Consider the following 23885-nt stretch of genomic DNA (forward strand, 5'->3'; position numbering starts at 1 on the left):
TGCGTAACACGAGAATGAACCTCATTGGTTCTTGCAGAAGCTCAAACGTGATGCGTAACACGAGAATGAACCTCATTGGTTCTTGCTGAAGCTCAAACGTGATGCGTAACACGAGAATGAACCTCATTGGTTCTTGCAGAAGCTCAAACGTGATGCGTAACACGAGAATGAACCTCATTGGTTCTTGCAGAAGCTCAAACGTGATGCGTAACACGAGAATGAGCCTCATTGGTTCGTGCAGAAGCTCAAGCGTGATGCGTAACACGAGAATGAGCCTCATTGGTTCGTGCAGAAGCTCAAGCGTGATGCGTAACACGAGAATGAGCCTCATTGGTTCGTGCAGAAGCTCAAGCGTGATGCGTAACACGAGAATGAGCCTCATTGGTTCTTGCAGAAGCTCAAGCGTGATGCGTAACACGAGAATGATCCTCATTGGTTCTTGCAGAAGCTCAAGCGTGATGCGTAACACGAGAATGATCCTCATTGGTTCTTGCAGAAGCTCAAGCGTGATGCGTAACACGAGAATGAGCCTCATTGGTTCTTGCAGAAGCTCAAGCGTGATGCGTAACACGAGAATGAGCCTCGTTGGTTCTTGCTGAAGCTCAAACGTGATGCGTAACACGAGAATGATCCTCATTGGTTCTTGCAGAAGCTCAAGCGTGATGCGTAACACGAGAATGAACCTCATTGGTTCTTGCAGAAGCTCAAGCGTGATGCGTAACACGAGAATGAGCCTCATTGGTTCTTGCAGAAGCTCAAGCGTGATGCGTAACACGAGAATGAACCCCATTGGTTCTTGCAGAAGCTCAAACGTGATGCGTAACACGAGAATGAGCCTCATTGGTTCTTGCAGAAGCTCAAGCGTGATGCGTAACACGAGAATGAGCCTCATTGGTTCTTGCAGAAGCTCAAGCGTGATGCGTAACACGAGAATGATCCTCATTGGTTCTTGCAGAAGCTCAAGCGTGATGCGTAACACGAGAATGAACCTCATTGGTTCTTGCAGAAGCTCAAGCGTGATGCGTAACACGAGAATGAGCCTCATTGGTTCTTGCAGAAGCTCAAGCGTGATGCGTAACACGAGAATGAACCCCATTGGTTCTTGCAGAAGCTCAAACGTGATGCGTAACACGAGAATGAGCCTCATTGGTTCTTGCAGAAGCTCAAGCGTGATGCGTAACACGAGAATGAGCCTCATTGGTTCTTGCAGAAGCTCAAGCGTGATGCGTAACACGAGAATGATCCTCATTGGTTCTTGCAGAAGCTCAAGCGTGATGCGTAACACGAGAATGAACCTCATTGGTTCTTGCAGAAGCTCAAGCGTGATGCGTAACACGAGAATGAGCCTCATTGGTTCTTGCAGAAGCTCAAGCGTGATGCGTAACACGAGAATGAACCCCATTGGTTCTTGCAGAAGCTCAAACGTGATGCGTAACACGAGAATGAGCCTCATTGGTTCTTGCAGAAGCTCAAGCGTGATGCGTAACACGAGAATGAGCCTCATTGGTTCTTGCAGAAGCTCAAGCGTGATGCGTAACACGAGAATGAGCCTCATTGGTTCTTGCAGAAGCTCAAGCGTGATGCGTAACACGAGAATGAACCTCATTGGTTCTTGCAGAAGCTCAAACGTGATGCGTAACACGAGAATGAGCCTCATTGGTTCTTGCAGAAGCTCAAGCGTGATGCGTAACACGAGAATGAGCCTCATTGGTTCTTGCAGAAGCTCAAGCGTGATGCGTAACACGAGAATGAGCCTCATTGGTTCTTGCAGAAGCTCAAGCGTGATGCGTAACACGAGAATTAACCCCATTGGTTCTTGCAGAAGCTCAAACGTGATGCGTAACACCAGAATGAACCTCATTGGTTCTTGCAGAAGCTCAAGCGTGATGCGTAACACGAGAATGAACCTCATTGGTTCTCGCACGTCAAGAGAATATGCACAAGCTTTCGTTTACCACCACTCATGTGTGAGTTTATTAATGTTTATGTGAATAAAAGTCTAAATTCAATCTGTTCATCAAGTTAAGCGAGCAAGTCTCTTCAGAAAAATTTGCACTAAACCGCTCAATTCATATTGATTCGTTTTATGATCTCTTTTTTTTTACTTTTTGGAAAGTGTCAGTTGCGTGATTTCATCAAAAAGATCTTCATTTGTGTTCTGAAGATGAATAAAAGTCTTACGGGTTTGGAACAACATGAGGGAGGAGTAATTCATTCTCATTTCTGGGTGATAATTCTCATAACAGATTTATGATTCTAAGGAATTTGAATAAATGCATTTCAAAAATATGATATATTATTTTTAAACCTATGCAAATAGTTTTTTTTTTTTTTTTTGACTGACAAATATACTTCAGAGTAAGTTTATAAGTTTGTTTATAGGCAATTAAAAAACATAAATCTTAAATTTAGGCCTAAATAAATATTTTTTTGAGTTTGGCCTAAAATTAAGACATTTATGGTTAAAAAGCAAGTGTGTGTGCATTTGACAGTGAGTCAGAACTATCTGTTTTATAAGACAGATTTCATAATAATGCATTCCTTTAGTGCCAATAATCTGCAGTCCACATTTCCAACGAACCCACATGGCCTTAATTCAAATTTAAACCCAGATGTGACTAAAATAATGTTAAAACATCACCACCCACATACTCAGAGCGCTTTGCATCTAGTCTGAAAGGTTAATCACAGCAGAAAGCTTCCAACAGAAAAATTAGATTTGTATTCCCAAACAGAATGACTCATTATAAGCAATATGTTGTGTGTGTGTGTGTGTGTGTGTGTGTGTGTGTGTGTGTGTGTGTGTGTGTGTGTGTGTGTGTGTGTGTGTGTGTGTGTGTGTGTGTGTGTGTGTGTGTGTGTGTGTGTGTGTGTGTGTGTGTGTGTGTGTGTGTGTGTTTCAGTGTAAACACCTGTTTTGCTCTCCGTATCCTCCGATGATTTGGAGCTTCATTTGTACAGGCTGTGGTTTAATAAATCAAATGGAAATACAATAATACACGCGCACAGAGGTTTTCTCGTCCAGAAAGGTCAGCTCTGAGATTAATTATACTGAGAGGAAGACCTTAATGGGATAGTTCACCCAAAAATTTACATTCTGTCATTATTTACTCACCCTCAAGTTGTTCTAATGAGTTTCTTTCTTCTGCTGAACACTAAAGAAGATATTTTGAAGAACGTTGGCAACCAAACAGTTGCTGGACCCCATTGACTAAAAATATATGAAAGTCAATGGGAAAAGTTTGGTTTGCCAAAAGTCTTCAAAATATCTTCAAGTTGTTCTAAACTTGTAAGAAACTCGAGTAAATAATGACAGAATAAAATTTTTTGGTGTGAATTAATATAATGGAATATTTCTCTATATTACACAACCTTGCTTTTACGATCCCAATAATTCACTCCAAATCTGTCCTTTTACAATTGCACATGCAGACTCCTATTTTTTTGTCTTTGTGTATGTGTGCGTGTTTACAGATGAAGGAATAAATGTAATGAGGGAAGCGGGGGTGTCGTTTAAGAAGAGCCACATCCAGCCTTGGGAAATGGCCGCTTGTCACAAGAGTCTCTGGGACAGTGACAGCATCATCAAACACACACTGATATTTCAGCCTTTAAACGAACAGACAAACTGGTCCCGTCTTGTCTGGAGGTTCTTTGTCAAGATTTACATTTGCATTTATTCATTTAGCACATGCTTTTATCCACAGCGACGTACAAATGAGGAAAAGCAAGCAATTTATATCATAAGCCAAAAATATTAGCAATGGAGCCATAGTGCATTCCCAGAGTAAATCAGGAAAACTTCTAAACGAAACCGCAGAAGAGAGGAAATGAAATTTTAATGGAAAAAGTGCACTTATTTATGGACTTACCAATGAATTAGTTGGATGCTGAGAAAGGATCAATAAAACATTAAAACTTTTAAATGCTCAACAACCTTAATGCTTTTCTTTTGCGGTTGTCAGCTTTTGGGAGTTTTGAAAAAGTGTATTTAAATGTTAAATGTGTCACATTAACAAAAAGTATAATCATGTTTTTTTGGTAAACTGTATATCAAAGTATGTTTTATGACATGGTACCGTAAACTGTATATCAAAGTATGTTTTATGACATGGTACCGTAAACTGTATATCAAAATTATAGTCTGACATCTTCACTGTACCCTTGGTATTATTTTAGTATTATTTTTATACTTTGCTTTTGTTTTTATTTTAGTTAAAAGTTTGAGTAATTGTGTTGCGTGTTTCATTATTAACAGTTTTTGTTTTTGAAGTATGTATGTTTTTGATTAATTTTTATTTCAGTTTTAGTTATTTTAGTACAATGAAAATGTGAAATGTTTTCTTGGCTATAGCGGGGGGGGGGGGGGGGGGGAATATATTTAATATTTTATTTTATTTTGGATAACGTTTTTTTGTTTTGTTTCAAGAACAAAATTGTAATAAAATTATTTCAAATATATTTCAAGTTTAAGTTGTGTGATTTATTTTTATAAAAGCATGCTTATGATTTTCATGGGTGAAAGAAAACAAATGTCTATAACCGTATACAAAAGGTTTTATGTCAGAGATGTGGAAGGAAATCCAAAAATCAATTATATTTTTAATTCTAGGTTCAAATTGGCTTCAAGCATGCAGTGAAATCTATACTTATAACCTTTCAAATCAAACATTGACATGGTTTTTACTCGTCTACAATTTGGTTTATATCCTCTCACAGCATTTTAAACAATATTCAGACTTCACAGTATAATCAATCACATTTTATATGGATGTTATATGGTTTAAATGAGTTAAATGGCAAGTGAGGAAGCAGGATTATTGCATTACAAATAATAATTTCGTTATTCACATGTTGACCAAACATCTATCAAGAAAAAGTTTTAGTCAGCTGCTAAAGAGTACAAAACAATTGGGAAAAGAAACTCATAGCCTATTATTGCAATCAGTGTTTTGTTTTCTGAAAATACACACCTGAGTCCAGACGGTTGAAACCTAATGGAAATGAGAAAAGTGGCCACATTATTTATATGTTCTGCTATAAATGAGATATTTTCTCTGGGGAGACACTAATTCCAGATTCCAGCAAGTAGTGAGGTAATTGTGTTTCAGGTTTAGCTCTGTTTTCTATCTGTGAATCACATTAGACAATGAAGGATTGGTAAACCCTCAGTTGTTCAGTGGAAACCCCTCCGTCTGAGATCTTCATCCGCTGCTGCGTTAGATTCACCCGATTTAACAAAGACTATTGTGCTTGATACTGCAAAGTATACAAAAAAAACAAAAACATAATTGAGTCATTCACAGAATGAAATACATTAATTTTAGGAGGTGGAAGTGTAGATTAAACAGCACAGGAGGAATAGTTGTCAATAGAAAAGCTCTCTGGTGCCATCTAGCTAAAAACAAAAAAAGCTTCAGAAGTTTCTGGTCTCCATTTTGTCTTCATCTACTAACAGAAACCCTGATTGACCAGTTGTACACAAACTCAAACAGCTGATATGTGGTGTCTTTAGAGTTGCTGAGAGATAGATGTTATGAAGAAATCTAAATAATGTCAAAATGGTTAATAATATACTCCCATATACTGAGCAGACCATAGCATGTTTATTGTGCTCAGTATAGACTATCAGTCTAAAGCTTAGGGTCAGTTTGAATGATTTCAAATTAATATATTTTTTTCAGCAAGGATGCATTCAATTTATCAAAAGTTACAGTAAAGACATTTATAATGTTAGAAAAGATTTCGGTTTCAAATAAATGCTGTCCTTTTAAAACTTTATATTCATCAAAGATTCTTGGAAAAAATTAAGGTTTCCACAAAAATATTACGTTTTCAACATTGATTAGAAACGCAGCAAATTAGCATATCAGAATGATTTCTGAAGGGTCATGTGACACAAGACTGGAGTAATGATGCTAAAAACTTTGCATCACAGGAATACATTTGATAATGTATTAAAATTGAAAACAGTTATGTAATATTTTACAATATTATAGTTTTTGCTGGCTTTTTGATCAAATAAATGCAGCCTTGGTGTTAGGCTGCGTCCAAAATCAAATAATCTAGCGTAGGCACTTATTTTGAATGAGTAATTGCTTCACAACTGCTAAAATAAAAAAGTATATTCTATATGGTATGAGTGTGTAATATGAATGTAATCTGGACGTACTACATCTGTCATGTTGACACCATCATTACCTACAAGCATTAATTGTGTCAATTCACTGTCATTCATAAATCCTCTCCTGTGGCCTCATGGGATAAAGTATCCATCATATGCACACTTCAGAACCTCACTGGAAGCATCCAGAGACTGTTTGCCTATTTTTTTGTGACTATCATGAATTAGCACATACTTGTCACATGCTTTTTCATCTACTAGGGAAGTATGAGATTTCAGATGCAGCCGACATTTCATAAAGTGTACTGAGAATTGGATCCCATAAGGCAATGTGTTCAACCAGAAGTTAACTCCTCTCAAGTACCCAATATTTAATACTCTCAAGTACCCAATATTTGTTCGATTTGAAGCGGTTCTGCAGACAGAACAGCAAGAGCAGATAAAGTTAGCATGCACAAACTATGGGCCAAATGGAGAAGTCATGTGACAAAGTAGCACACACGCAAATCTCTTGGTTCTAATAGCCATAGAAATCTCAATAAGCAATTGAACTCTTAAAAAAAAAAAAAACTACATATTTGGGGGCTCAATTATATTGCCAGTCAATAAAGCACCAACATGTAAAAATATACAGGCTTTATTTAACCATTTAAATATGTACATTTTCTCTGACAAAACAGACAGGAATGGTTCATTTCATCATAAAACATTCATAATTTTTTATAAAATCTTATAAAACAACATTTACAATATGGAAGAGGCTGTTTAACCTCCTTATTGAATCTTTTTTGGCAATGGATGATTGTAGGCATTCCACTTTGTGCACAATTCACTTCACATTTTAGGAAGATAAAACATTTTTTAAAAGTCTTTCAAAACAGTTAAGAACCCAAAGACACTTTTTTTTTAAAAGTTCTTGTAACATTTTCCCTTGCGTTGCTCAGAGGCGCCGGACGTTTCTTTTGCTTCGAGCGGAGCCGGCGACGAGTGTCTTGTGGGAAGGGGTGAAGGCTCGGACTGATTTTCGGCACGGGTCAGAGTTGTGGAACGCCGACTGGCACAGTGTGCAGAACTCAAAAGCGCAGCTGATGCGCGTACACACGGCCTGCTGCATGTCGGAGTCGAAGCGTGCCGGAGAGCCACAGAGAACACACGGCCGTAGAGACTCGTGCTGCTTGAGGGATCTGGCAGCCTAGAAGAAAAAAACCACACATTAACATCAGCTGCCAAACACACAACTAAACTCATGCATGCATCAGAACTGAAGAGACAATTTGACCCTTTACTCATTTCCCGGGTTCTGAAGTCGTTATATTTGGGTAAACCTCTATAGTGGTGAACTGAAACTACAACAAATTATTTGTGTTCCTAATAGGGCTGACTTCTAATAGTCGAGGATTCGACGATACGATTCGACTATGAACCTCATGGTCGAATAGTAGGGAAGTGTTATCAGAGCCGTTGCTAGCCATTTTGGTGCCCTAAGCATAATTTATTTGTGATGCCCCCTACCCCGAGAAACTTCGTCTTCATGAGGAACACGCGCGCGGACTTGCTCTCTCTCCCTCTCTGTCGTGCACGCGCTGCGCGGTTTGGAGCACAGTCTCGGTCTCGCGGGCGCGCTTGCTCTAGATTCCGGAGATTTTAACTCATTCGCGGGCCGCTATAAATATGCGGGAGACTCCCAGAACTTCCTTTGGGATGTCTGTATTTCTATACTGAAATAATATCGGCATTATAATTATTGATTTTTCATTAGGCTACTTTTTTGGTGCCCCCTCAGCTCTTGGGCACAGCGCGTGATGCGCGTGGTGGGAGCGGCGGCGCTGAGTGTTATACCAATGAGCAGCAGCACACTACATGCCTGTAACGTCCGGACCGCATTTGTTAACATTTACGGATTTATTGGCTCACAGTGGCTTCTAAAAAAATCAAAAGTGTGGGAGTATTTCGAGAAGGTTAAAGATGACCCAAAGAAAGTTAAGTGCAAGCTGAAGGCTGCGCGCGAAGCGTCAGCAACGAAGACATCCTTTCCTTTTTCTTTTTTGCTGCATGTGCACTTTCTAAAGCCCATTCGATTATAACTTATATTAGGCCTATGTTTATTTTCGTTGTTGTGTAATTGTTTTTATTTATTCAGGCAGGCTTATTGTATTTTGAAAAATGTTTATGACATTGTGGACTAGTGCCAGGCTGTTGCGCTAAGTTAAATTTTATTTATTTATTTTATCCCGATTCCCGAGTGTGAACTGTGAATTAAAAGGCAAGAAATAGGTTCCTAAGAGAGAGATAAAGGCATGTTTTGGCACGTTGTTTTTGAAGCCAATTTGTTCCTATTTTATGTGAACTTTTCTGATGTTTGATATATGTATGTGTGATATGTTTTGTTCATCTGGCTTTAAATGAATAAAATAAAATAAAAATTAGCTCTTTTGTTTGAAATGGAAAAAAAATCTAGCTGCTATCTAAAAAAAGTTTAAAAAAAAAAAGTTAGACTATGGCAAAATCTAACGAATCAGATTCGACTATGAAAATCCTTAGTCGAAAACAGCCCTAGTTCCTAAAGCAAAAGAAAAAACCCATGTTCTATTACTTTTAATAGTTTACACGACACGGAAAAACAAAACGTATGTATTTTGGCCAATCATTTACACAACAGCGGTTTGGGGGGCCTGAAAACAAACATTTGAAAACTAGTTTCAAGGTTCAAGTTTTTGAAACCAATGCCATTAGTCTGTAAATAAAAATGTGAAAACCGTGGTCATGCGCAGGTGTATTAGACATGGGGCCGGATTTACTAAACAGGACAAATTAGCGAGAGAACAATTCCAAAAAAGCACCAATGCGAGAGGAAAGTTCAGCACGTGATCTACTGACGACACGCAAACTAAAGAACAGACGCAGCCGGATCATTTCCATAATGACCAACACAATCTACCAGTTAGTGCCTGGTTTAAGACGGGTTTTGGGGGTGGTAAATGGCGCAAACCTTCGTAAATCACCTTGCACGATTCATTTAAATACTATTCTCCCATAAATGTTGTGTCTGAAAGGGAAACTCCTACAAATGCAATAAGGTCAGCGACAAAAACAACCCTGTCCACACCTTTTCACTGCGTGTCTTCAGGAAATCCTGAGTTCAACACCAAAAGAGGGTTTGCACTGGCACAAGCGGTTCGTAAATCTGGCCCTTAGTGTTGCTTTAAAGAGTGACAGCCAACTACTTGCCTAGCAGCAGAATACAACGCTTTTAACCATTTCATGAATCGTGTGAACGGGCTCGTTTTGACAACGTTGTCGTCTGCACACGAAAAGCTTTTTAGTACATAGTTACCGTGAAAATGTCCCATAAGAGGAAAAATTAGAGACAGTATGTTGGCCAGAAGAGAGAAAGACAAACCCATCCCTCCCTCAGCCAATCACACAACAGTATCGATAGGTTTTCTGTCATTTCATGCCAAAGTAGTGTTATAAAAGTACACTTTTTTTTTAAAGTGAAAATATATTAAAAAAGAGAGATGAAAGCCAGATTTCCGATGTTTACTGTGAAAAGGATCCATAATTTAGTGTTATTGTTGGATTTTTTTTTTACCTCTTGAAACTGTTGGAAGCGACTTGATTTGGAGGAGTTTTGCGCTCCACCCGTCTGGCACTGCGACTTCTTAACGGCCTTGTGAACGGGCGTCGAGGCGACGGCCTGCATGCAAGAGAACACCACCCTGTTCAAGGTGAAGTCTCGTGATAATGATCCCATGGGGCGGCCCGAGTCCTGGAATAAAAAAAACAAACAATTAGAACTGAAAGATAGCAAAACAACAATCATGAAGCCTCTAATCATGTTCGACCCACAAATGTTCACACTTTTCTAAGTGAAACTGCGGTCTCAAAAACAACTTCCAAACTTAAAATTTGGTTTTTGTGTGTGTGAATACAAGATTGAAACTAAACTCTTGTTGTGATTCTTTAATAAAAGAAAACCCTAATATTTAAATCAAAGCATTGTGGAAAGAAAAAAAAGTTTTTTTTGTTGTAACTGGTGGTTTTTCCTTTAAGCGATCTAAAATCTGGAATAATCTTCCTCTTTCCTTGAGATCTATAACTTATTTTTTGCTTTTTCAGATCATCCCTATCTCTATATCTTAAAACAACTTGTTTTTGCTTTTAATTTTAAGTTAGTTTCAATTCTTTGTTCATTTTTTTATCTGTTAAAATGTCAGTTTCTCATTTATTTAACTTTTGAGTAAACTATGTTAGTTGATGGGTTGGTGTGAGAATTTGTGTATGAATTAATTTGTATCTGTAATGTTATTTATTATTTTTGCTTATGATTTGTCTTTTGTATTTGTGTTTATAGGACCCTCTTGAAAATGAGATGTTGCATCTCAAGAGGCTATCCTTTAATAAATAAACAATGGTAGTTATTTGACAAACTTAATTCTGTTTGGCACCTTCAAGTCCATTTAATTTAGCTCAGCCGCGGCGCTACCATTGGGCAGGCCCACCCATTTTAGGTCCGGGCCCACCCATTTTGACCCAGTTCATCCAATAAGCAGCCAGAGGAAAGCTTTGAGTGAAAGCGCCAATCAGCGGCTTCTACCCCACGTGTGGACTCTTAAGCCTGCCCACAGGCTGCATCGTCACCATCAAGCGATCCAATGAAATGAATGACTTTAGCGCGAAAGCTTTTCAAGCAAGCTCAATGAGACAGACACATACAGTAGCTAATATGAAACGCAAAACAAAACAAAGCAGCTTATTTTCATTTCAATTCAGCAAAAAATGCTCAGAGGAGCTGGACCAGGAGGAGGAAACTCCGTCCTGCTCGGCCGCCCTTTCCCCAACAAGTCCTCCAGTAGCCACCCCCTCACACCAGCAAGGCAAGTAAGGTTAGGCCGCCCGCAAAGGCTGTCTGTATCAGGGATTAAAGTTCTCCGCCGCTACGACGGATTTCTGTTAATTGCAGGGTTCCCGCCTGTCCTAATTTTTTTTATTCACTTTTCATAATTTTAAGGCCGTAAATATGCTTACGTTTCTCAAATAGTGTAATAAATGTCTTAATTTCAGTTTGAATAGGTCTTAAATTAAGGAAAGATGAAGTGTAGCCTATTTACATTACTGAGGGGGATGTGATCAAAGCCTGGAGTGGAGCGAAAACACTTTCCTCTCTCCACTCTAAGCGTTCTGTAATCACTCAGCTCTGACTCCACTCCGGGTTTTCCATCCCCGTACACGGGAAAAACTGCTCCATGTTCAACTTCACCTCATTTTAAAAGTTATTCAAATACCATATGCACGCGAAAACTGTGTGTCATGCGCAGGCAAAAAAAACAAAAACATTTTTGGCGTATAAATGACACGAGAAATACAATTCGTGGTATAGATACGATCATACGCACTTTCATTAGAACGTGTTGCGTAGGTAGGCTACGTGGTCGCTGTCCTCAGAAAAGCGCTGAAACGGAGATGAAGGGGACTATTTGGCTTATTTTAACTGGCCCATCCAGTTTTCTGGAGGCCCACCTACAATCAAAATCCTGGCGCCGCTACTGATTTAGCTTAAACTAAACCATTACAATGTGAACTTTGCATTATATAAAAGTTAAGACAGGACACGGGTGAATCAGTCCAGTTGTCATCTGAATGTCTCTTACCCTTTGCGCTCTTTCTGCTCTTTTGCAGCGCTGAAGGGCCACATGATCCTCGGAAATGATTTTCCGCCACGTCCGGCTCACTTTTTTACAGCTGCAACAGAACAAACAGACAGTCAGTCAGATGCACATCAGTGTCAGAACAAGTCACAGGAAAAATAACGAAACAGGACTTTACCTTACTAAGTCGCTATCTCCCAGCAGGCCCAAGACCCTTGCGAGAATGTGCCTCATGTCTTTCTTCAACAGGTCACAAAGGATGTCCACAAACTGCAGACCCATCTTCCCACCGATCACATTATGCAGCCCGAAATTCACAGCAACCTTATTGACGACGGTCCAGTCGAAGTTTTTGCTCTTTTTATAGCTTTTAACCAGTTCTCTGCACACCTCCTCCTGGAAATTCAGCACGGGCAGACAGGGCGCAGAATGACACTCAGCGTCCAAGGATTGAGAGGACACATTTTCCACTTGACTCCTCTCCAATGAGTCCACGCCACCCACGTCCCCGTGATCCAGCCGGCTGTTTTGGAGGGAAAGGTAGCCACTGTCCTCAGTTAGGCCACCACAACTGCTGAGAATCACCTCGTCGTCGGACGCCACCTCCAGAGAATGACGCTTATTCTGGTAGTTTTCTTTATTGTGGGGGCCTTTGGTTCTGGCCTCCATTGGGGTGGAGATGATGGCCGTCACCGGTGAGCTTGGGGCGGCTGTTTTCCGTGGAGAAACGGCGTGGCGCTTCATCTCACCGAGGTCCGGTTTAGCTTTCTCCATGTGGCATAAAACAGTACAATCATCACTGTAGCTTGGACACTTCATACTGAGGCCGATTCAGACCGCAAACTAGAGAAATGAGAAATAAGACATTAAAGCATGTTGGATAAATTGTTACATGTCATTACTAACCCAATGAGAACATTTTATAAATCCACATTAGTCAAACCACTAGTTTGATATTTACAAACAGTAAATATAAGTATACACAGAAAAACACTTCTAACTCTTTAACACTCTTAGACTAAATCAAGATGCATTTATTTGAGATCCTAAACTACCTTTTAAGGTATGAAGCCCTTCTTCCTCCTTTTTGCGAAAAACAATACATATCTGCCAATGGAGTGTAAAAAAAGAAATTAAAAAATTTCCATTTCAAATAAGTTATTATTTCTTACCCCATTGGCAGATTTTACTTGTTTTCGGTAAAAACGAATTTAATTTAAAAAAGATAACCAGAAAACATGACTTAGTATCACATTAACATTTACTTAAGCTTAGATGCACAAATACCTAATATGGAAGTAATTTTTTACAATGTAGGCCTATATTGGAACTGCATTAACTAATTACAGATTATCTTGATGTGTTGTGTCCAATACGTTTATTAAAATAATGATAAACTCCTATAGAAACACAAAGTCCCTCCTTTTTTAGGCTCAAATGAAAGCACATTAGCCTGCTCACGTTTTAAGCATTACAGCCTTAATATTAAAACACAGTGATAATGCAAGTTAAAATACATCATTTTGATTGCATGATGTTTAATGTGTTCAGATGTTATACAGGAGAAGCGTTTATTTGTACTTTTAATTTTGCGCGCCTAAGTGCATGCATTCCTGACGTGGCTCCTTATGATGCACACTACCGAGGCTACATACTAGCTTTAAGACAACTTACAATCTATGTTCTTACGCGAAAATGCTCAAACTGGGTCTTTGAATGCCTTCTATAATACAAATAGCTAAATTGCATTTTACAAAAATACAATATTAAACTAAAATCGGAGACCATCATATTGAGGGAACGCAAAAATGGCCGGACAACTAGCAACTATTTGTTCAAAAAGGCTTATATTTTCAGGAAACTACACAAATATAATATTAAAGTAGTCGCCTCTTACCTCTAAAAGATAAAATCACGTTTGTATAGTCCTCATATGTCGTTACAAACACGTCCTGGTCGCTATTGCAGTGGTAGTACAAGCATTTAAGCGGCAACACAATGGTTAGTGAGCTTCAGGAAAAAGCGCCACTTGAAAATGCATTTGAAATTTGGCGAATAAACCTTGCGGCCAACCAGAGCGCAGCGGAATACCTTTAAACGACCCGCAGCCAATGAACGCGCTCGGCGGAACACTGAAGTGATGTCATGACGCAGATAGATCCTAAACGTCAACATACATAAAGAGCGCCACCCAATCAAAGGCGCGCCTTGGGGAAAAAGCGCCTTTTTTAAATAAATCAATAAAGTGGACTTTAAAATTTAGTTTTTATTGCTTTAATCGAGAGTATACAGTTCCAGTACCAGTACCCAAAAGTTTGAAAACACTAAGGGTTTTTAAAAGTAGTCTCTTAATCTCACCAAGGCTGCATCTATTGTATTAAAAATACAGAACCAGTAACATTATTACAATTTTAATTGCCTTGTTTCTGTGATCAAGGCTGAATTTTCAGCTCCAGCCTTAAATTTCACATGATGAACGATCCTTCAGAAATCATTCTAATATGCTGATTTACTGCTCAAGAAACATTTATTATTATTATTATTATTATTCATGTTACAGTTTTTTCTTTCATAAACTGTACATAAAGCTACTCTGAGATGGTCATTCATTTTTTGTATTGAATTTCTGCAGCAAAAGAAAAGAAAAGCATGCATTTACTGAACCCAACTAAACAAAAATGTAGAGAGGCTTCACAAGAAACTACAGTGCAAACCACAATCTATGATCAATACAATATACTGTCTATTGTATAAGGGCAGACCCGACACATAAACTAATGCAGTTTCTGTAATTTCAGCTGATGTTACTGTTTTTTTTGTCATTGTGTTATGTTTGACTAAATGTTCCTGTTGGAAGAGAACGTGTTAGTGTTTTGAATAATTATTTGATTTTGAAACATGTTTGCAGTGTTTTGTTAGACATAGTGTATTGTGTTAGTGTATTATTGTATTTTGAAAATTAGTTTACAATGTGTGATTTTGAGCATGAAATTAACCGTTTTGCCAATTGTGTGTTTTAGGTGTTTTGGTGTGTTAAGAGTTTAGGAAAATTGTTAAATGTATTGAAAAAACTGTCATAGCGATCGTAAAAAACTGTAAACAGTTGTGCTGCTTAGTATTTTTGTGGAAACTGTTTTTTTAAGGATTCTTTGATGGATAGAAAGTTCAAAAGAAGAGCATTTATTAAAAATAGACCTTTTTTTGTAGTATTTATTAATTACATAAATGTCTTTTTTTTATAATTTGAATGTGCCTTGGCTAAATAAAAGTACTAATTTCTTTTTAAATCTTACTTACCCCAAACTTTTAAATGGCAGTGTATTATGATTTCCAAAAAACACATTGATAAAAGGAAATGATCTTGGAATGATTTCTGAAATATCATGTGAAGACTGGAGTAACGAAGCTGGAAAATGCAGCGTTGTATCACAGGAATACATTTTAAACTATATTACTATGTAACTATGTGATTTAAAATCCTGGTATTAAAAAAAGTAACAAATAATAATTTATGTGGAAATGTACAGTATGTTATAGCCAGCTCTACATATTATTTTATGAGCTAGAAATGGCTCTAGAAATGAGTTAAATCTCTAGAAAATGATTTAAGAAAAATCTCAAACAACTGTAAAAGTCAAACTGGCTGTAATTAGTCACCTCACCAAAGCATTTCACAGCGCTGTGTGAACTTCAAGAGAAAGCACAGTGTGTGTGTGTGTGTGTGTGTGTGTGTGTGTGTGTGTGTGTGTGTGTGTGTGTGTGTGTGTGTGTGTGTGAAGCTCCTCAGAGTGACTAGACGGCTGTGCTCACAATTCAATCTGACACCCATGAAGCCAAACTTTTACACATTTTTTTATTGCCACAAATAACTACTGATTCTGATCATTGTCCTCGAGAACGTCCATGAGGGATTCCTGTTCAGAAAACTGTTGCAAAAACACAATCATCTCCTCTAGCAGTTCCTCTCCTTGTAAAAATCCACGCACGTCATGAATGGTTTTTCCAATCCTGTGATCAGTGATCCGGTCCTGTGAGAAGTTATACGTCCTGATTTTCTCTGATCTGCCTTTGGTGCCAATCTGTAATAAGAGAAGTAAAATGTAGTTTATATATACTTAACATTAATCCATGGGCGTCAGTTTGGTTAGAAATGTGCTGGGGACAGAGACGCATTCGGAAGTGCATTTTCAGAAGTGCTGGGTACAATGAAGCATTATTTTTTTCTCTTTCGAGCAGGTCATGTACTAATGTAAGCTCTCTAAGCTACTATGCTCTCCACAGAACATAAAAAAATCCTTTTATTTTATTTCTCGTGTTCGCATTTATGAGGAAAAAACAATGTTACGGACGTGACAGTTCATTAAACTGCTTTAAAACTTTCACAGAGACCTCAAACAGAAAGCACAAAGCCTTTCTTTAATGCGAATTTCGTTTTGTATTAATTGTATCTTAAGTTTAATCAATGTTTCATCAACCAATTGCCTGGATTTAATAAATAATAAGTAAAGCAGATAATAGATAGGCCTATCACAACGTCACGGGCGCCGGCGCATGAACTGGAGCTCGTCTCATAAATGAACCGAAACTCAGCATAGACTACTTGCCTCACAGACCTGAGAAATATTTCTATTATCTACAGAACGCTTGAAATCATACTTTTAAACAGAACAATTCAAAAACGAAAGAAAACTATGTAATCCGTATGAAATATGCATTTCTCTCTGCCGCGTTCACTACTGCGAAGATCGCGACTCAGCATCGTCAATTTCAACTTTGCAGCCGACACAGAAAACACTTGTTTATTACAGTTTTTCTCGATTGCTTAAACACTATAACCAGGCTTTTGAACTAAAATTTCAAAACCATAATGCCATTTATCAAAAAGCACACCCATTTCACTAAACTATAAACACAAATCCCTTCATTTCTCATTGCCTACACCATGTGGTCATTTAGAAAGCACTAGTATTCAGTATTGTTCACTCAAGTCAGCACAGCTTCAGCTCAGTTAGCACACAATTGCCCAGGTGAAAACTCTAAGAGTCGAAATTTAACACACATCAATCAGATCCTTCAATAGATAGATAAAATGGCCCGAATCAGTTTATTGAGTTTTGGAACAATAGATCCAGAAAGACATGAAGAAAGAAGTCAGGGAGTCAGTTTTGGAAATGTTGTTTTGAATTTATTACACCAGTGTGTAAGACTATGTTGTAGTGTGTGTGATTTCGATGGCTTGTGTGTCCAGTCTGAGGACAAAGTTTGGTTTTTCAGCAAGAGTGAATGGTTTTGAGTGTAGAGCTTCATTTTGACCTGAAAATAGGATGTTTGGGGAATTGGGTGAGACATTATGGATTTGTGTTTACTGTTTTGAGAATATGAGGCATAGTTTCAAGAAATGTGTTTAAGCAATCGAGAAAAACTGTAATAACTAAAATGTCTCTTTGCTATATTTGACATAGGCTATTTGTGACAGCTTTTAGGTGCTTTATTGGCAGCGCCACCCTTACATGTTACATGAACGGGTCACCACTGCATCAGCACCGAAAACATGGAGATTAAAAAAAACAAAAACAAAAAAACCTGATACGAACCAAATCGTGGGTCAAAAATCGTGATACGAACCGAATCGTGGGTTTGGTGTATCGTTACAGCCCTACTAGGAACCCTAAAAAGGTGGTGGGTACAAAATGACTCATGATGACGATGTCTGGTGGGTACGCGTCCCCACCGAAAATGACGCCTATACATAAATCAACTAAACCAATTATATCTGATATTAGATAGTCACTTATACATCAACACTGACAATTCTACAGTAGCCTTATTCTGTGCATTAATAAAGTTAAATTCAATATGAGTTGATGTTTGCACTGTTAATGCAATGTACTTCCATGTAAAACAAGATATTCAGAGAAACTAAATGTAGGGCGGGAATTCATTGCCCAATAACCTGTGTGACGGATGTGTTATTTATTTCAGAGGAAGATTATATTTTGCTAAAAATATCCTCTTTTGAATAACATGCCCTGATGAATGACTGTCATGTTTTCGTGTTTAAAGTGTTGATTTCGATGTACCTGGAGTTTGCGCGCCTGGTATCTCTTGCTGGTCTCGTCCTCCAGCCGGGCGCTGTAGAGTTTGGCTCTCAGGAGAGTCATCGCCGTCTCTTTGTTCTTGATCTGGGAGCGCTCCTGCTGGCACTCAGACATTGTGCCTGAAAATAGGAAAATTATGAATAAGTCATATATATATTTGCTATTAAATAGCTATATATATGCTATTTATTCCTGTGATGCAAAGCTGAACTTTGAGCATCATTACTCCAGTCTTCAGTGTCACATGATGCTTGGTATTTTTGTGGAAACCATTATACCTATATTATTAATATTTATTATGGTTATTATTCAATTCAATTCAAATTTATTTGTATAGCGCTTTTCACAATACATATTGTTTCAAAGCAGCTTTACAGAAAATGCATTTCAGAAATGTACATACAAAAATACATTTAGTTAATCATAAATTTAGGGCATAACATATCGCCGGCGTTGGGTCGTCTCTTCACAGGCGTCGAGTCGTCTCTTCACAGGCTTCACGTCTTCTTCATTATGACATTTATTATTATCATCTGACACGGAGGACTGAAGTAATGATGCTGAAATTGTACCTTTGCGTCACAGGAATACATGTGAATATGGTGCAAAAGTTCATTTATTTCAGTAATTCAACTTAAAAGGTGAAACTAATATATTATATAGACTCATTACATGCAAAGTGAGATATTTCAAGCCTTTATTTGTTATAATTTTGATGATTATGGCTTACAGCTTATGAAAACCCCAAATTCGAAATTAGAATATTGGGAAAAGGTTTTCATAAGCTGTAAGCCATAATCATCAAAATTATAACAAATAAAGGCTTGAAATATCTCACTTTGCATGTAATGAGTCTAAATATATATATATTACATTTTAAAATACATTCAAATAGAAATGTTTTAAAAATATTTCACAATATTACTATTAAATATACACACAACAGTAAATTTATAATAACAACATAGTTTTGATGTAGGTTTGATTTTGACATTGGTGGGGACATAAAAGCACTTTTGACTGCAATTTCAAGTCATCTAAAGCCTAAATTTATAGATATGGTAGTTAACCCACTCATAACTCATAACATCATTTAGATTATGTATTGTAAACCAACAAGCTTTCCGTACTTTATGATAGAATATTTAAACAAGTATACAGCAAAAAACATTATTCAGGGATTGACATTAAGGTTTTTAGTCTGTATTGACTTAAATGATGTATGTAATGTAATAAGTTAAATATAATATGTAATATTACCTTGGTAATATGACAAGGAGACTTTAACTTGACTGTCCATAATGCAATCGTCAACATCTCTCATACATTAACATAATCAGTAAATATTGCATAATGTATATAAAGCACTTACTGCGAATAACAGTGTTTTTTGTTTCTTGATGACACTGTGCATCACTTTATTTGAATAGCAAAAATATACTAAACAAATGATTCTGAAAGAAAACGCGACTGAGTGTGTGTGTGTACTGTTGCTGTAGAAACACACAACTTCTACATGCATCTCATTAACGGCACGCTCTTATTTTAGTGTTGTTTTTAATCTTGTGGAAATTTGAGCTTTGTACTTTCAGTTTAACAACATTAAGTTAAGAGGGTAAACTTTACTATTCAACTGAACTGAACACATAGACTTTGTTTCAAACACTTACGGTACCTTACTCCATCTATGCACTAAATGCACGTCCCTAAAGTTTTCAAGCGTGTTTAATTTGACTTCTCAGATGTGGGCAAAATGACAACAACAGTGGTTACATATAAAGATTTTTTTAATTGCTTGATAAAAAAATTTGTTAGTGACAATTCGGTAGTGGCTGGATATTGGCAGGGACATCTACACCCTTCTGCTGACCTGTGGGTAGATGGACGATCCTCACAGCGCTGTCGGTGGTGTTGACATGCTGTCCTCCTGCTCCACTGGCTCTCATCGTATCTATCCTCAGATCTTTGGGGTTGATGGTAAATGAGATCTGTAAGGGGAAAAGAGAAAATGAAAGTTTCAAGTTTACTTTACGTTTTAAGTTCACACCTTGGTTGACCAAAGTGCTGTACAAGATATCAGAGCAAAGAATGCAAAAAGAAGTGCTGCTTCAGGGTGTAAAATCTCAGTGCTCTTTGGTTGTATGGGATACAGAATCTAATAAGTTAGGAACTCCAAGGCACTCGAAATAAGTCAAATTTTTTTAAAAACCCTGTCACACCCTGACGAAGGCATGTAAAGCCGCAACGCGTATGTGGATCTGTCACCATTTTTAATGTTTTGAGCCCTCAATGAAATAAAGTCTTTTTAAAAAAAAAATCTACTGATTTCAAGTGCCTCGGAGTTTCTAACTTATTAGATGCTGTACAAGATATATCTAGATCCAACTTTCACAAGACATTAAACGCACAAGAGTATAAATAGGTTTTTAAACAACGCAATAAGATGGATAACCACTTATACCTGAATACTGCTCAAAGAACAAGGCTTTCTCATGAAATACCGATTCTATTTTTAATAATAACACCTAATTTACACATGCATTTACAGGTGAAACTCGAAAAATTTGAATATGGTGCAAAAGTTCAGTAATTCAACTTAAAAAGGTGAAACTAATATATTATAAAGACTCATTACATGCAAAGTGAGATATTTCAAGCCTTTATTTGTTATAATTTTGATGATTATGGCTTACAGCTTATGAAAACCCCAAATTCAAAATTATAATATTGTGAAAACGATTATGGCTTCCAGCTATGAAAACATCAAAATTATAAAAAATAAATGCTTGAAATATCTCACTTTTTATGTAATGAGTCTATATAATATATTAGTTTCACCTTTTAAGTTGAATTACTGAACTTTTGCACCATATTCACATTTTTCGAGTTTCACCTGTATGTTAATAGAGCTGAAGTGTTGTGTGTACCTCAGTGGGTTGAGGAAGTATGGCCACGGTCATCGTGCTGGTGTGTATGCGGCCTTTACTTTCTGTTTTCGGGACCCTCTGGACACGATGGACACCAGCTTCAAACTTCAACTTTTTATAGCTGAGTGGACCACTGATACTGGCTGCTGCATGTCTGATGCCCCCTAAACAAGCCAAATACAGCACTGGGAATGAGCGTTCAGGGCACATGATCACAAAAACACAATCACTGACACAAATTGTTAAGAGTTTATAGAGTCTTTGCCTATGGCAGGATAGAAATAGACAAATTTGTCAACCTAGTTCACTAGACATGACCTCCAGGATTCCAAAGTCCCAGCCATTGAAAGCAGCGAAAGACTGATACATATCGAAGATCTCTGCGGTGAAGAGCATAGCTTCTTGACCTCCGACCCCCATAGTGACCTCTAGGACCAGGTCACTCATGTCCGAGTCCTCTTCTGGGATCAGCAGAGATACAATCTGGAACACAGAACATTAAGTGTTGAGAGTCTGTTTACATGATGTTTAAACTTGGTTTGGTTTGACATACAACATTTTTGTACTACTTTTTGTACTGCCTTAAAAAGTAATAATTCAATGAGAGTAACAAATAAATAAATAATCAAGTCATGCTATTGATGTTATATTGTATAATGTATATTCACTGGTTATATTATAACTGGATGTTATTTATTTATTTATTTATTTATTTATTTATTTATTTATTTTTAAACAATACAGTGAATGTATCCAGTAAATGAATTAATTTAAAAGCAATATATATATATTGGTATATATATATACCAATGGTACAATTATAAATGTATAAGTAAATGTACAAGTTATTAATTTATGCATTTTTAAACAACACCGTTAACGTATCCAGTAAATAATACATAATTACATACAATTTATATATATATATATATAAATAAATTGTATGTAATTATATATTATTTATTTATATATAAATTGTATGTAATTATATATTTATTTATATATATATATATTATATATATATATATATATATATATATATGATTATTATTTATATTACATATATATATATAAACTGTCTATAATATACATACATATAATATTTTCAATTAAATTAATTTATTCTATATATTCATTTCTAGTTCATGCACATTTACTGATTATTTATAATAATATTGTAATAATAACATAATAAAGCAGGGTTAATCTTTTTATACTATATATATATATATATATATATATATATATATATATATATATATATATATATATATATATATATATATTTATTTATTTTATTTTTATAAATTTTTTTTAATAAACTATAAAACTTAGATATGTAAGACCCATAAGGTCTGTGAGTGTTTACATGTCATCCATCTCATTCCTTGGTACACTTTAAAAAAAATCAGTGACTGTGCGAGGTCTGCAAGGCAATCAATAAGGGTAATTTATTTAATAAAGGCGACTGACATGTTAATGGGAGGATTTCACACCTCACCTCTTGTTTGAGATCTTGAATGGCTGCCAGACAGGTTTCCTTCTCAGACTCTGCAAGCTCATGTAATTCTGGGTCATTGTCTGAAATGAGATGCAAATGCAAATGAAATGGCACTCTAGAAAGCTTTTCAATTTAACTGCAAATTTCACAGTTCATTACATTTCAGCAAGTCCTGTGTTTCCTCCAACTCCTTCTGTTTTTCCTCCAATTCTTTGATTTTTTGTACCAAATGCCCTAGTGCAGTGCGATTAGTCCTTTTCATTTTTACATCCTCAACATCCAGTGGTTGGTTTTCAGTACTGATGGAGTCCAACCATGTGTTATACTCTATTTCCTTCTTCTTCAGATAGTCATGTAAAGACTTCTTGTTGAAGATCTCATCCACAGACAGTATCTTAGTGACCAGCACAGACTGGGATGTATGAAAGGCTCTTTGAGTGTGTGGTATTGTGCTGTTAATAGTCCTGTGAATGGCTGGACATCTGCATACTGCTCTTCTAATGACTCCTGCACTCCTGAACAGTGTCACATTCAGCAGCTGAAGACTCTTACTAAAGCCAACGACTGCCATCTCCACTCAAGTGCCGCAGTTAAAGGAGAATAAAAGCATTTACTATTTAAATAGTTTTACAAACACAACTTTATTGCAGCCTTCAGTTGACATCTATGAACCACAACATTCACATGTACTGTGCGAAGCTTCTTTTTCCGGGTGATTTTGCTTTTTTCAAAATAAAAGTCCGTAACATTACAAACATTCTGGAAATATAGATTCAAGACGATCTGACATTTATGCATTACATAAAAAAAAAAAAAAAAAAAAAAAAAAGACTTTACATTGTCCAACATTTAGGAACATTATGTAAAAATAAATGTATACACATTTTAAATCAAAATTAAAGTTCATCACGATAGTTCGTCAACACGAAACATCTGTGTTTATTGGAATATGGAGCACATTACTATTTAAATTTGTTTTACTTGTTTATTTGAATCATTTTAATTTCCATTATATATAATAAACATGTCCATATAGTTTTAATAATAATAATAATAATAATTGTTATTATTATTATATATATTTAAATATTATTTTTTATTAATTTACATTAATATTGTTTATAAAGGCGTTTTATTTTGGCAGCATTGCCAGCGTTGTTTATTTTAGGTAAACATTTCATTAAATTTATTTTTATTTTTTTCATTAACGCATTGTGTAGGCTATACGCAATATATTAATATAATATTTTAAAATCAAGACGGTATAAGATAATAAAATAAGATAATTATTATTAGTCTAATAATTTATTAGATAATGAAGAAATACTACAATAAATTCCAAATCGTGTAAAACAGTACCACATTAAACCAGGAGATGGTGGTATTGCCAAGGTCATTTTAAAATTATGTATTTATTTATTTATTAGAGTGTGTTAAAACCACACACACACACACACACACACACACACACACACACACACACACACACACACACACACACACACACACACACACACACATACACACACACACACACACACACACACACACACACACACACACACACAATACTTTATTACTGTAATA

General features: G+C 36.5%; 2 protein-coding genes across 2 annotated transcripts; both read right to left on the reverse strand.

Moving 5' to 3' along the window:
- Positions 1–6649: 6649 nt before the first annotated feature.
- fbxo5 (F-box protein 5) lies at positions 6650–13924 on the reverse strand. Its single transcript, XM_079634519.1, has 5 exons — positions 13670–13924; positions 11951–12615; positions 11776–11866; positions 9717–9893; positions 6650–7316 (listed from the first exon to the last, which is right to left on the reverse strand). Exons 2-5 carry the CDS (start codon positions 12589–12591, stop codon positions 7065–7067), a joined length of 1161 nt encoding a protein of 386 aa, XP_079490645.1. The 5' UTR covers positions 12592–12615; positions 13670–13924; the 3' UTR covers positions 6650–7064.
- A 1677-nt stretch (positions 13925–15601) lies between these two features.
- mtrf1l (mitochondrial translational release factor 1-like) lies at positions 15602–23008 on the reverse strand. The gene is made up of 7 exons (XM_079634454.1): positions 22458–23008; positions 22299–22378; positions 21097–21280; positions 20798–20961; positions 19741–19858; positions 17853–17989; positions 15602–15851 (listed from the first exon to the last, which is right to left on the reverse strand). Exons 1-7 carry the CDS (start codon positions 22867–22869, stop codon positions 15642–15644), a joined length of 1305 nt encoding a protein of 434 aa, XP_079490580.1. The 5' UTR covers positions 22870–23008; the 3' UTR covers positions 15602–15641.
- Positions 23009–23885: the final 877 nt, after the last annotated feature.

This window comes from Phoxinus phoxinus (assembly GCF_949152265.1).
Source record: "Phoxinus phoxinus genome assembly, chromosome: 14".
In the NCBI taxonomy this organism is placed as follows: Eukaryota; Metazoa; Chordata; class Actinopteri; order Cypriniformes; family Leuciscidae; genus Phoxinus; species Phoxinus phoxinus.

Coding starts and splice junctions, on each gene's coding strand:
- fbxo5 (XM_079634519.1), bottom strand. CDS start 12,591: ATGAAGTGTCCAAGCTACAGTGATGATTGTACTGTTTTATGCCACATG. Junction 11,867..11,950: donor GGAGATAGCGACTTAGTAAG/GTAAAGTCCTGT, acceptor GTTCTGTTGCAG/CTGTAAAAAAGTGAGCCGGA. Junction 7,317..9,716: donor GCTTCCAACAGTTTCAAGAG/GTAAAAAAAAAA, acceptor TTTTTCTTCTAG/GCTGCCAGATCCCTCAAGCA.
- mtrf1l (XM_079634454.1), bottom strand. CDS start 22,869: ATGGCAGTCGTTGGCTTTAGTAAGAGTCTTCAGCTGCTGAATGTGACA. Junction 21,281..22,298: donor TTCAAGATCTCAAACAAGAG/GTGAGGTGTGAA, acceptor TCTGTGTTCCAG/ATTGTATCTCTGCTGATCCC. Junction 20,962..21,096: donor GGTCATGTCTAGTGAACTAG/GTTGACAAATTT, acceptor TGGCTTGTTTAG/GGGGCATCAGACATGCAGCA.